At 47.0% G+C, this 13,102-nt stretch overlaps 1 protein-coding gene across 1 annotated transcript in view; it reads right to left on the bottom strand.

The window, feature by feature from the left end:
* Positions 1-5,759: 5,759 nt before the first annotated feature.
* Positions 5,760-13,102, bottom strand: part of SNTB2 (syntrophin beta 2) — a 31,679-nt gene continuing 24,336 nt past the window's right edge. The window contains exons 4-7 of the mRNA XM_081922656.1: positions 12,003-12,145; positions 10,998-11,194; positions 8,944-9,128; positions 5,760-8,491 (exon numbers count right to left, since the gene is read on the bottom strand). Of these exons, the coding sequence (XP_081778782.1) occupies positions 8,399-8,491; positions 8,944-9,128; positions 10,998-11,194; positions 12,003-12,145 (618 nt within the window). The 3' untranslated portion in view covers positions 5,760-8,398. The remainder of the gene's footprint in view (positions 8,492-8,943; positions 9,129-10,997; positions 11,195-12,002; positions 12,146-13,102) is intronic.

Below are 13,102 nucleotides of genomic sequence, written 5' to 3'. Positions count from 1 at the left end.
CCTCCCACGAGCCCCTTTCTCAGGAGGCCGGCCGGGCTCTTCCTTCTTCTCTTCGGCTTCCCGGTTGTCTTGGCTGCCCCCTCCTCAGGGGCTGAATGATGGCCGAGTTATGGCTGCATTATCAAATTTGCGGGGAGTCTTCTTTTCTTACCTTTTGCTTAGAGTAGCAGGAAGCAATAACACATATTTTGGGAGGGGGGGAATAGCTTAGAGAAAAGGCCAGTAAAATGTGATCGAAGTTTACAGATTTGTGCAATTCATGAAGAAAGTAGAGAGAGAAAATTCTCCCTCTTTTATAACACTAGATAGACGAACCCGTGGACAACCAATGAAGCTGAATAGTGGAAGATTCAGGGCAGGAAAAAGGTAGACTAAAGGGATAGCTCGGTCGATAAAGCATGAGACTCTGAATCTCAGGGTGATGGATTCCAGCCCCAAGGTTCCTGCATTGCAGGGAGTTGGACTAGATGACTCTTGTGGTCCCTTTCCAATTCTATTGACTCCCAAGTACTTTTTCATGCAGCATAGTTACAGAACTCATTCTCAAATGAGCCAGTGATGGGAGCCAACTTGGATGGCTTTAAAATAGGAATAGACAAATGGATGGAGAAGTTTATTGATGGCTACTAGCCACAGCAATGCTTTCTGGAAACCACAGGAGGGGAGAACTGGTCCATAGGAGGGGAGATCTGGGTGGCTACTGTGAGAAGATGCTGGAATGGTGAGCCATAGGCCTGATCCAGCAGGCTTTTCTTGTATTTACTTATAATTTATAATCCACACTTTCATAAAAACCTATCATAAGAGTAAAACCAGCAAGAAACATTCAAAGAAACAGAACTAAAAACAACAGTAGGTGGATTGAAAAAATAAATTCATACTTTAGAGTCCTGCCTAAACAATGCAATTTTCTGAAGATGTCTGAAAGAAGGCAGGGATGGTTCCTGCCAAACTTCAACTAGCAGGGAGTTCCACAGGGCAAGACCTGCCATATTAAAGGCTTGGCCCTAGTGAAGGCCAGTATCAGGGGCTGCGTGGAGAACCACCTGAAGAAGAGACCCATCAGAGGATATCTGTGACTGAGGTGGAGCTTACTCTCAATTGCACACACACAAAGTACACAATTAAATAGCAAAATCAAGTTTGTAGCACTGTAAAGACTTCTAAATTTGGAACATTTCTTGACTTCATAAAAGTTGTGAAGGGGTGTGGGTGTATACAGATGTTTTTGTGGACTAGAGACCATTCCATGAATATATTAAATTTCTGTATTTGGGTTTTATATATTTATGTGTTGTATTACTTTGAGGATTATTTTTATGCAGTACGTTTCTAAACACCAGTTGCCGGGAACTGCATGTGCAGAAAGTGCTTATGTGCCCATGTGTTGTTTGTGGGCTTCCCCTAAAGGCATCTGGTTGGTCATTGAGCTTTGCAAATCTCATTTGCTTTTCCCTACAGGCAAATGCTTAGCAGTAGATGGATGTTAATTTGAGAGCCACTTTTCTCCTGCTGAAATACTTGAACAACATCAGTAGCGCAAGTTGTCATTTCACAACCACTGTCAAGTTACTATAAAGTGTAACCCCATCAAGAGCAGGCAACCTTCCAGCCATCCAATCTAGGGGACTATCCACTAAAAGTGCCTCAGTCTTATGTGGAATTGAGCTTTAGTTTGTTGGTTCTCATCCAGTCCATTACTGAGGCAAAGCAACAGTCCAGTGCATTCACTGCCATCTTATAATAAAGTGCTGACTTGTGTCATATTAAGCTCCTTGTTTTCAAACACCAACTAAATCTGTGCACTTGTAATTTGGAAGTTTCATGGTGTTTCCACCTGGTAGCTCAAGCCCTGAATGCAACCAGACCACAAAGCCACAGTTTCCCTCAGTTTGGCACTAAAGGAAATAAAAGTCTGTTAATTCTTCCGCTTTTTCGAAGTACAGTAAACCCAATGAGGCATCCACCCCCAAAATAAACTATTTGTGCCCCAAACACAAAGTATCAGCATAACCATGTTCACATATCTCAAGTTAAAAATAAACTGGCAAGTTTAAAATGTTGAGACAAAACACAGGAACTTGGTTTGGAATGGGATTCCTCATGGAGTGCTTTCCATCAGTTTCAGCTGGTAGTCCAGCTATTTCCCTATCTGGACAGGGATAGCTTAACTACTGTTGTCTATGCTCTGGTAACCTTTAGGTTAGATTACTGCAATGTGTTATATGTAGGGCTGCCTCTGAAGATGGTTCAGAAACTTCAGCTGGTGCAGAACTTGGCAGCGAGGTTGCTCACTAGGGCAAGTGGTTTGAGAATATTACACTGATCCTAGTTCGACTGCACTGGCTGCCAATTAGCTTCCTAGCCTAATTCAAAGTGCTGGTTTTGCCCTATAAAGCCTTAAATGTCTCAGGACCGCAATAGCTCAAGGACCGCCTCTTCCCATATGAACCTACCCAGATGCTGACATCTCCCGAGGCCCTTCTTTGTGTGTCTCCTCCACGAGAGGTCTGGATGGACATGTACAGGTGTTTTCTGCAGTGTCTCCCCGTTTGTGGAATGCTCTCCCCTAGGAGGTTTGGCTGGTGCCTTCAATATATACCTTTAGGCACCGGGTGAAAATGTTCCTGTTCGACCAGGCCTTTGACTGATTAACATCTTATCAGTCTCTAAAATGGGAGAGGGAGGTTTATTGGTTTGTGGGTTTTTTGTTCCTGTTTTTATTATGTATTTTGTGTTTTTATCTTGCATTTACATTGTGAACCGCCCTGAGATCTATGGATGAAGTATGGGTACACAAATTTAATTTTAATTTAAAAATAAAAGAATATGTTCCAGTTAGCTGAATACTCCAATGAAGTTTCTGGTGTCAGAGGTATCTGGTCCAGGATTATCAGAATATGTTTCCCCTAAGAGGAAAGGTCACAATGCATTTGGGTTTTTTAGTTTAGGGGAAAAACGGAAATCAAGTGGAGTGCGTGTCGTTTTCTCTTGTAGAATCCAATGGTGTCAATTCAATAAAGCCAAATGTGATAAGATTCAGGACTGACAAAAATAACTTACTCAAAAAACCCACAGTTCAGCTATGGAATCTAATCTCACAAGATAGTGTGACCCCCAACTTGGATGGCTTTAAAAGGGATTAAACAAATTCATAGAAAAGGCTATCAAAGGCTGCTGTTATGATGGCTGCATTCCACCTCCACTGTCGGGAGGCAGCATGCCATTTACTGGGAATCCCAAGCAGGGAGAGCACTGTTGCATTCAAGTCTTGCTTGCAGGCTTCCCACTAAGGCATGTGGTTGGCCACTGTGAGTACAGATGCTGGGCTAGATAGGGCTTTTGGTCTTAGCCAGCAGGGCTTTTCTGATGTTCTTAAAACTTGCATTGCCCTAGAAGGATATATTGAAAGAGGAGATTCTGGGGAGTTAAAGCAGGTGGGAAGGAAGGAGGATGCCCCCTCCCCTTTTCAAAACTTGTCACCTTGTCTGTGTCTGTGACATTAACCATTAGGTCATTTCCTTTTAAGTTACTCTGGAATCCAACTCACTAACATATATTTTTGAAGTCTGTGTTTTCCCACAAAGACACAAGCCAATGAATTAAAACTAAAAGCATAAACACCTTTATTATACACAACATAAAGATTACAGTCGCCCTCAAGTCACATTTCCATTGTAATGTACAATACTATACAGTAAGCATGTAACTCAAGGGCTGGAGGGTGTCCATGTATTCTCTAGAGAGAGCACATTCCTTTGCTTGTGAAGACCATAAACTGCCCACACCACCACTTGTTTTATCTGGATTTGGTAACCTGGAGTCTCCCAACATTTGAAATTAAAAACTCAGAAAAAAAGAATTTGTTCTTGTATAAATACCATTTACAAAGAATACAAAAATAACGCTCATTGTACATTTTGGATTGATTGTGGCAGTGTTACTGGCTGTGCCTCAATACCCAAGGTTAGATTCTATCAAACAGTGTGCACACAAACACAAGCACAAACAGACCTTACGCGGGATAAACACATACATTTATTTGTAGTGGTTTCTGTGCAGATTTCTTGAAGAGATCTTTCAAGAAGTCTCATCTTTGGCACTTGGGGCCTTAAAGTTGCATTTGCCCAAACTGTAAACTCCTGACTGATGTCTACAGCAGAAGGGGAAACCCCAAAACAGGAAAACCCCAGCTGCAGAACAAAGGAAACCAGACAATGGGGATGGGGGGTGTTTGCTGATGGGGGACTAAAATTGCCATCAAAAAATTAATACTTCTGCAAGAATCAGGAACCACCATCCTTTTACACAAATAATCTAGTCACTGGGATGGCAAAGTGCAACTCCACAGGGAATTTGATCGTGTGCTCCATGCCCCAATGCTGAAGGGTCAGGAGCAAATGAGGTCCAGGCAATGAATGCAAAGGTTGTATAGACCAAACACCTGTCGTTTTATCGCCACTGCTCAGTGTCCAGATCACAGAGGTGGTTAGCATGGCCCCCACCCCAGCTATGGGAACTATGCCTGGTATGAAAAAAAACAGAGTGCTATACAACGTTGAGGGAAAGTGCTATTAAAAAGGAAGTGTTCAGAGTGGGAACTGCAGGACTACCTGGGCTTTTAATAATTTTGTTTTTAAAAGCCCATCTTGGTGTTTTTTTTGTAAGGTCACCTTCACTGTGATACCAAAGCACCATTTTTAAAAGTTCTGTTAAGGCCAGCCAGAGTATCTTCTGTTTATGACTGTGTGTGTTTGGAAACCCCAGACACACATAGCAACATCTGGTGCTGTCCTGCGTCCCACAACAGTCATGGTGCAGCTTTTGGTGCAAAACACAAGTGTTGGCAACCACCAGAATCACACTGAATGAAAACTGGGATACCCAAGTGCATTCCAAAGGTCAGAGTACAAGAGATTAAGAAGCCATTTCTGCTCAGAGCGTGCCACTAACCCCAAGTACAACTTTGGTTTGCCTAATGCATATGTGAATGTGCAGGAAATTGTCTTGTGATAATGCCATGAATGGAAGTGAAGTCAGTATTTGTGAGGTGGTGAGACACACTCTCCAATGGAGGTAACTTGTCTGGGACAAATAAAAAGCTGGTTTTCATTCCATTCAATGGTTTCTATGTAAGCCAGAAACAATTCCTATTAAAATTGAGCAGCTAAACTATTAAATAAGGAGAGAGGCCTAATATGCTTAGTTTGAGTGAATTTCAAACATACAGAAATGAATGCTTCGGGGTCTGTTATACCACAACCCAACTGCTATTCTCACAACTATGCAAGAACTACGGTTGTCATCTCCCCACATTGTTGCATTGCCCACAGGCTGGCACCAAAGGTGAGCTCCGTTAAATCTGCTTCCCCGCTCCAGCCAACTGGAACAATTGTCAGACAGCCCTTGCTAATGCCGGGATAAAGGTAAAGGTAAAGGGACTCCTGACCATTAGGTCCAGTCGTGGCTGACTCTGGGGTTGCGGCGCTCATCTTGCTTTATTGGCCGAGGGAGCTGGCGTACAGCTTCCGGGTCATGTTGCCAGCATGACTAAGCCACTTCTGGCGAACCAGAGCAGCGCACGGAAATGCCGTTTACCTTCCTGTCAGATTTATCTATTTATCTATTTGCACTTTGAGGTGCTTTTGAACTGCTAGGTTGGCAGGAGCAGGGACCAAGCAAGGGGAGCTCATCCCGTTGCAGGGATTCGAACCGCGACCTTCTGATCGGCAAGCCCTAGGCTCTGTGCCACAGCGCCACCTGCCGGGATACATACTTTTAATTTTTCACAAGCACAGGCAATAATTGCACTCCGACTGATTTGCTGCCCATAATGACACGAGAGGAGCCTTGAAAGTGACCCAAACCCTGCTTGCAACTAAATTCCAGCACACATGCACACTCTAAACCAGTGGTTCCCAGTTAGCTAAGTACTGTGGACTCCCTGTTTTTCAAAAGCCATGGCCCCTCTAATTGTGAATTTTTTGTTAGCTCTACAGCAGCTTACATTATGTGAATGGTGCCATGGACTCCTTGGGTGGGTTACCACCAATTGGGAACCACGGCTCTAAACAAATACGCTCTTTTCTACTGTTCTGTGGGACCATTAGTGGACAATAGAACAGATGTCTGCTTAATTATAAAGCTCCGTTAAGCTGTGACTAGCCTTGAGACATCATCAGAATAAAAGTGCACAGGCCTAAGAGGATTTAGGGAGGGACTGAAGTCCTCATCTGTAGCCCCTTTCCAATGTCTCCAAGGCCCACCTCCCGCAACACTAGACCACACTTCCTTTTCCTTTCTTCCACAGCACATCCTTCAGAATTCCACCAAAACGCCAAGTCTGCAACTCTACATATTCGGTTGGGACTTTTGCAGGCAGAAGCCACCTTGCTGGGAATAAGCACTCTTTATACAAGAGCCACCACACACACAACCTTTTATCAGATACTCCTCCCAGTCAGTCCCTCCCAAACCTGAGGATGCTACCTCCTCAGAGGAACCACAACTCACAGAAGCACCTGGCCCCCTTCTTGCAAAATTTGGTCCGTGGCCAGCTGCTAAGCCAAGTATGACTTGCATCTTTTAGCCATTGCCCCATGGCTAAATGAGCTTTTTTGGAGCACAGAAACACGCACACACACACACTCCCTATCTCTCTTTTACTTGTCTCCTAAAGCCTCAGGCTCAAGCATTCTCAGGGGCCTGTATTATGAACAGGGAAAATGGTTTTCCCCTCTCTCTTCCCTGTCCCGCTCCACCACCTAGGGGAGTGGTTCCCAATTAGCTAAGTACTGCAGTCTCCTTATTTTTCAAAAACCAAGCCATGGACCCCTACTTTTGGAAATTTTGATATCTCTATGGCAGTTTTAGTTATGAGAATTGGGAACCGCTGGTCTAGGGCTTTGGTAAAAGGCTTCTATGTTATCAAACAGGGCAAAGGGACCACCATTCTGATCTCCTAGGCAATCACTGCAATCCTTGAGGCTAAGCCCCACTCTGTTAAGGATGCATGCGGCTCTACTGTGCCCTCTTCTTCACCAACCTCTATGCTTGACCCCAATGCTTCTCCCCACCCCTGCAATGGGCTTGTGGTATGAGGGGCGCCTAGCTGGGTTTGCTGGGAAGAGCTGCATGTTCCGCAGTTCAATCGATTGAAAAATAAAGTCCCTGGCCTTTATGGCAGCAAAGATCAGGGCGTGTGTGACCATCACATGGTAGAGTTTTGCAAAAACCACAAATGGGGCCGAATAGTGCTTCCTTTCATAAGGCTATTATGTTCTGTTTCACACTGTCATGAATTCCTTCTTCCCCGAGAAGTAGTAGTAAGGTGGACAGGAATGAGGAGAAAGGGACACTCGCTTCATAAGGGGGAAAGGGGGGAGCATCACCCTCACCACAGACTTCTTTGCTCAGCTTTGGTTTATAAACTGCTGCTGCTGCTCCTCCTGTTGAGGTTACCTGTTTCCCATTACCACCGTCTTGATCTGCACCACAGCCCTGGGGGGCGAAGGCATTCCAGATTTCACAGCACCCAAAGCCCGCCCCACCCGCCCAGAGGAACACAGTGCTCTCAGCTTAGCTCAAAAATGTCACTGTTTGGCCTGAGCAGGGAACCTAGAACTAAGTAAAGCCGGCCTCCTTTACTGCTCCAGGCCTTCAGAGTCTTGTGGCTCTGAAGTGCATATGCTTCAGTTCTTCAATCTTAGCTGAGCCCTGCAGCATCCCAACTGTCAGAACGAAAGGACCAGGGGAGCTCGCATTTCCAGCCCGGCTCTTGAGACCCCTGCAGAGGATACAAGCTCCCCCCAAGCTACAAGGCGGGGTTGCCCGACAAGACAGCATTTCCGGCCCAACCAGGCAAACGGCCCAGGGTCCAGCTTGCCACTGCTGCCATGACTGCTCTCCTCTTTCCTTCCTCCACCAAAAGGCACAAGTGGTATAAGGGATATGGGAGAAATGGCTTTGTAATGCCCCAGGTCAGGAGCTGCTCTATTGGCCTGGCAGGACCGCCTCTCATCTCACCTGCCTTTCGTACGGGGCATGATCCTGAATGGCAAGGTGCCAAGACGACGGTGGGGTTTCCAGAGCAATGCCGAACTCAAGGCAGGCAAGGGGATTGACATGCAGCCTCCCTGGCCGCCTTATCCCCCCCCCCATCTTACTCCTTTGGCTGCCTTTCCATCTTTCATCTGCTTCTCTCCTAGGAAGGCAGTTCATGCAAGAGCTGCAGCATCCAGCCGAAGCTCATCCAATGGCCTTGTGTCTATAATGCAGCTGCCAATCACAAGTCTTGGTCAAGGCACTGATGCTGGAGAACATCGCAGAGGCGGGACTCGGTGCTGCTACTGCTGTGGTTCGCTGACACTGCCATGTCACCAAGGCCCCTTGGCTCCTCCTACACGAGCAGCCCCAGGCGAGTCACTTTGGCCGACAAGAACGTGTGCAACACAAACACAATGGGTTTGGGGCAGGAGTGCAGCTCCAGAGTCTGGGGGAGAAGAAGCACACAATGAGGTCACTACTTTGCACATGAGATAAGGTGAACACATGTTTTTTAATTGCAAGTTTTTATTATTTTTCTATTAATATTAATTACTATTAATATTAATAGAAAACTTAATAGAAAATAGTAATTAGTATTAATTACTAATTAATATTAATGAAATATTAATATTATAATATTATAATATTATTAATAGATCTTTCATCTATTAATCATTTCCCATGAAGCCACCCCCAGCAATTTATTATATGATTAAAAAATTACTTAAAATTGCTGCATATACAAGAGCATATAAAACACGTTTTAATAGGTTTCCCCCCCTATTTTGTACTTATAAAAATTAATTTTATTTTTTTTAAGGAACCTTGAAGTACATAGATCCAGCCCATTTAAATCCTCTGCCCTTACACCAGCTGTGGCCCAGGCCCTCTACTCACCAGTTCCCCTTCCGGCCCCCCAAAATCCAAGTAGAGGTTCCTGATGCCATCATCCGCAGACATTCTTAGCCTCTCGAAAGGGTATCGGAAAAGGACACTGGCAGAGCCTGCCTCTTCCTTGGAAATAATGAAGCCGTTTTCATAGTGGATGATGAGGCGGACCTCCTGGGCATTCAGGACACACCCTAGAACATGAAAACGCAAATTGTCATTGGACACAGGCTGGCGCACGTCCTTCCAGGTCAAGTTGCCTCCCCAACACACACACAGAGCGGAGCAGAGCTTCCCCCTTATGTCCTTCCATCAGAGCCAGCAATGATGTTCAGCTAGACGGTGGCAGAAGACAGCTTGCTTGTCTTGGTCTGGGTCACCCAGGTTCTGATTTTATCCCATTCTATATGCTTTTAGGTTTGGCAAGTCACTTGGAGACTTCTTAATATGTCAAGAGACTAATAAACCAAATTGAATAAATAATAAAATTCTTTTGCCATCAAGCTCACCAATTCCCATTCATGATAGATCCCTTGAATTTTTGTTTCTTGCTCTTACAAGGTTGTTCTATTGGTTTTAGGGTGCATTTTTGTTTTAATGATGCTGTTTGTCTGTTTTAAATACTAAGCTGTTGATAAATGCTAATAAACAAATAAATTACGTGCATGCTAAACCACCCCAGATATAGTGTGGACCTTCTTACTAACCCTGGGGTGGGGATCTGAGGCCCCTTCAATTGTTGCTGGACTACAGCAACTCTCTTCATCCTTGACCAGGCTGGCTGCTGGGGATCAGGAGGCCAACATCTGGAAGGCCACAGGTGTTCCCATGTCTGTTACATACTTCGCAAAAATGAAGGCCAGAAATGATGCATGTCAAAACTGCTAAGTGGCATTTCACAAGTGATGAGGGTCACAGACCACTTGCTGCAAGCCAACAAATGCCTGAACTGCGCAAGTTGTGTCTGGCAGCAAATATTGCAGCTAGGTCAGCCATGTGCTCCTAAAAGCAGTTACCTCTGAAGTTCCACTTGCCTCACTGACACAAAATCAGATAATGTCGGCCAACTATCACCAACCGGGTGCCCTCCAAAAGTTTTGGACTGCGATTCACATCAACCTGGCTCATAGAAGACTCCTCATGCCACAGTCAGGAGAGTGTTAGCTATGAAGCATTCCTGTGCAGCATGGGTGCTGTTCTCTTACAAACTCTAGAGGGAGCTTGAGACCTGGGAATCAGCTCTGAGAGCCTTCTAAACAAAACCGGAGAAACCCAAAGAGTTCCCTGGAATCTTCCTCCTTCAACAGCTTGCAGCGCCAAAGCCTGGCTTTTCAAGGTGTTCTGAGACAATGCTTATGCAGGCCTGAGCTATATGACTCCTCTTTCCTCTGTTCTGAAAGCATCAGGAACAAAAGCTCCTCTCTCCCAGGTGCTCGGCTCCCTCCCAGCAGATAGAGTTACAGGCGTCTTCATCTTGCATAAGTGGGGTTGAGCCAAGGTGTTTTCAAAGGCTCAGACTAGCTTACCTGACAGCAGAGGATTACATACACACCTTGCTCACCCCCCAAAAAATATTCTGAGAACATCCAGACTTCTACCAAGCAACCAGTGCAACCACCAGCCTTCATCAATGCAAACAGCTGTACTCTCCTCTCACTAACCACAATGGCTCTGTTCTCCCGCCAGCTTCAAGACGCCTTTGCGTACCATTTGCTGGAATCATGAGTTGGGAGAGCACTGCTATTGCACTCAGGTCCAGCTTCCTTTTAGGCATCCTGGCTGGCTACTGTGAGAACAGAACCCTAGATTAAATGTGCCTTTGGGTAGCTCTTACTGGCACCAACACCCAAATGATCACATTTCAGCCTGGCTTCAGCATTTTGCCTAGGAAAATGCACCCTTCAAGAGCAAAAGAATCATTCTCTTCTCCTGTTGAGCTTGGAAGACAAACACTGCAAGGCCTGGGTTCCCCAGCTGCTCAAGGCCAAGCCTCCACCCTGCCCAGCAGCTCAGGCAAGAATCCCAAACCAGGCTTCAGAGAGGCAGGGCTGCTGGCCACTTACCTAAAGACACCTCCTTGACCAGCTCTGCAGCAGCGTGGCAGCCTTGCACCAGGATTCTGGTCCAGGAAGAGAGGTCCCGATGAGTCTCCACGCGGAAGATGTGCATGGCAATGCCCTGGCGGCAGCCCGTCCGCGTGGCAAAGCTGAGGTCCGATCCCATGCAGGGTGATCTGCGGCCTGAGCCAGAATGCACTAGCCTGCAGGAGGAGGGGGCGGTTTGGTCAAAAGAGCAAGCAGCAACCACACCTGTGAAACTCCCTCCCCCCAAAAAAACCTGGAAAGCCATCCAGAAATCCACACAGGAGAGAAACCCCTACAGTTCCTGGATGTGGGGGTGGGGGTGGGAAAGGGCCGGTTCTGAAGCTGCAGGGTCTGAGGCCTGAGAATCTCTCTCCAACCAGTTTTGGCTGGAGGGATGGTTTGGGAGGGACCCTAATTGAATCCAGCTGCTGCATGCTGCCAGAAACCTCTGCCAGCAGCCACACCTCTTGGGGGCTTGCAGGGGAGGCTTCCAACGGGTGGCGGGAATACAACTAGCTTGGCGGCGGCAGCTGCCAGGGCAGGCAGTGTGGCAGGAGCCTGCCCAGACAGGGAGAGCCTCTTGCAAGTTGTCAGCCCACCCACCCCTAACTCTCCAGCAAGATCACAGAGCTGCCAAGTTTTTGTCTCAGCCAGCCCACCCCCGATGGCAAAAGGCCAAGCATGGTAGGGGCAAGCCAACTCTCTCCTCAGATCTCTCCCACCCCCCACCCCCAATAACCCTTGGTACACACACACAGCTTGGGCTCACACTCAGGGTGGTATCAACATGATCCATTAATTTCAATGGGTCACACTTTGTTGACTACCACCCTTGGACTTTATATGTCAGTCAGTTTGTTGAATTGTTTGCAAGGCTGTCTTAATCTGCTCTTTCCCTGGCGTCTGGTTTCATGGGCATCTCTGTTCACAGATTGGCAGTCTCCACACTCTTCCTCTTACTGAGTCACCTGTTTGCTCCCTTACCTGGTGGCAACAAGCGGGTAGCTGTGGCACGGGGAGGCCCAGGCATCTCTTGTCCATGGCATGCAGTCAAAGAGCAGCAAGTCCTTCTCCGTCACGGCCAAGAGAGCTGGCCGCCACTGCTGCCGGCCTCCATCCAGCCGGGCCTATGGGAAGACAAGAGGGAAAGGGGGCGGGTTGTTGGCAGTCCATCTCCATGAGCAAAGCAAGCAAGGATTTGGGGGAAGAACATAAGGGGTGGAGAACACACCCTTCTGAAGGGACCTGCCAGGAAGAACAGAGTGCAGGAGGGAGGTGACTGGCCTTGCAAGCCTATGAGGAGATGTAGAGACAGGAATATTTTGTTCTCACCCCAAGGCCGGATCTGGATCCTGAAAGTCACTCTCCCACACGGCTCTCAGGCTTTGAGCACACAGGAGCCTTTTAATCAAAGCTCTGCTCCCATTTTTTTCCTTTTACTCCATAATAAGGAAATGAATTGCAATCCTGTGTCATATGTATCTTGCAACACAGGGAGCTGCCTTCTCCAGGGTCAGACCCTTAGGTCCATCTAGCTCAGTACTGCCTGCACTGACTGGCAGCAGTGGCTCCTCTGAGTTTCAGGCAGGGAGTCTCTCTCGGTCCTATATGGAAATGCCATCGGGGACTGAACCTGGGACATTCGGCAGGCAACTCTGATGGGGCGGGGCTCCTTTTACTCACATTTCCTCCCTGCCCCAATCTTTAAGGCACTTCAAAGCTGGCAAACATAAGGCACAGGAAGTGGAGGGTACCCTTGGTGTTTGCATGTGTTCCATACCACCACCACCCCAAGCTATTTCTTGTGCTATGGGACAGAAGACCAGGAACTGGAGCTGCTGTGCTAGGAACTGCCAGTTGCTGCTAGCAGAATGCAAGGCAGCCACAGAGCCAGGATTTCACCCTGCAGCACCCAAGTACCAGCCTACCCCCTCCTCCAGTCTAGGCTCCTATTTCTCTCCCACTGCCTGCCAGGCTCTCCTGCACCTTCCACGGCACAGGTCAGAGGTATCCCAGGAAACAAGCAACAGGTCTCACTTCATTGCAAAGCAAGGCTGGGCCCTGCCTGTTGCCCTTGGCAGGGA

This window comes from Podarcis melisellensis, assembly GCF_964234715.1.
Source record: "Podarcis melisellensis genome assembly, chromosome: 8".
Taxonomy (NCBI): domain Eukaryota; kingdom Metazoa; phylum Chordata; class Lepidosauria; order Squamata; family Lacertidae; genus Podarcis; species Podarcis melisellensis.
This window is presented reverse-complemented; position numbering and strand designations above follow the sequence as displayed.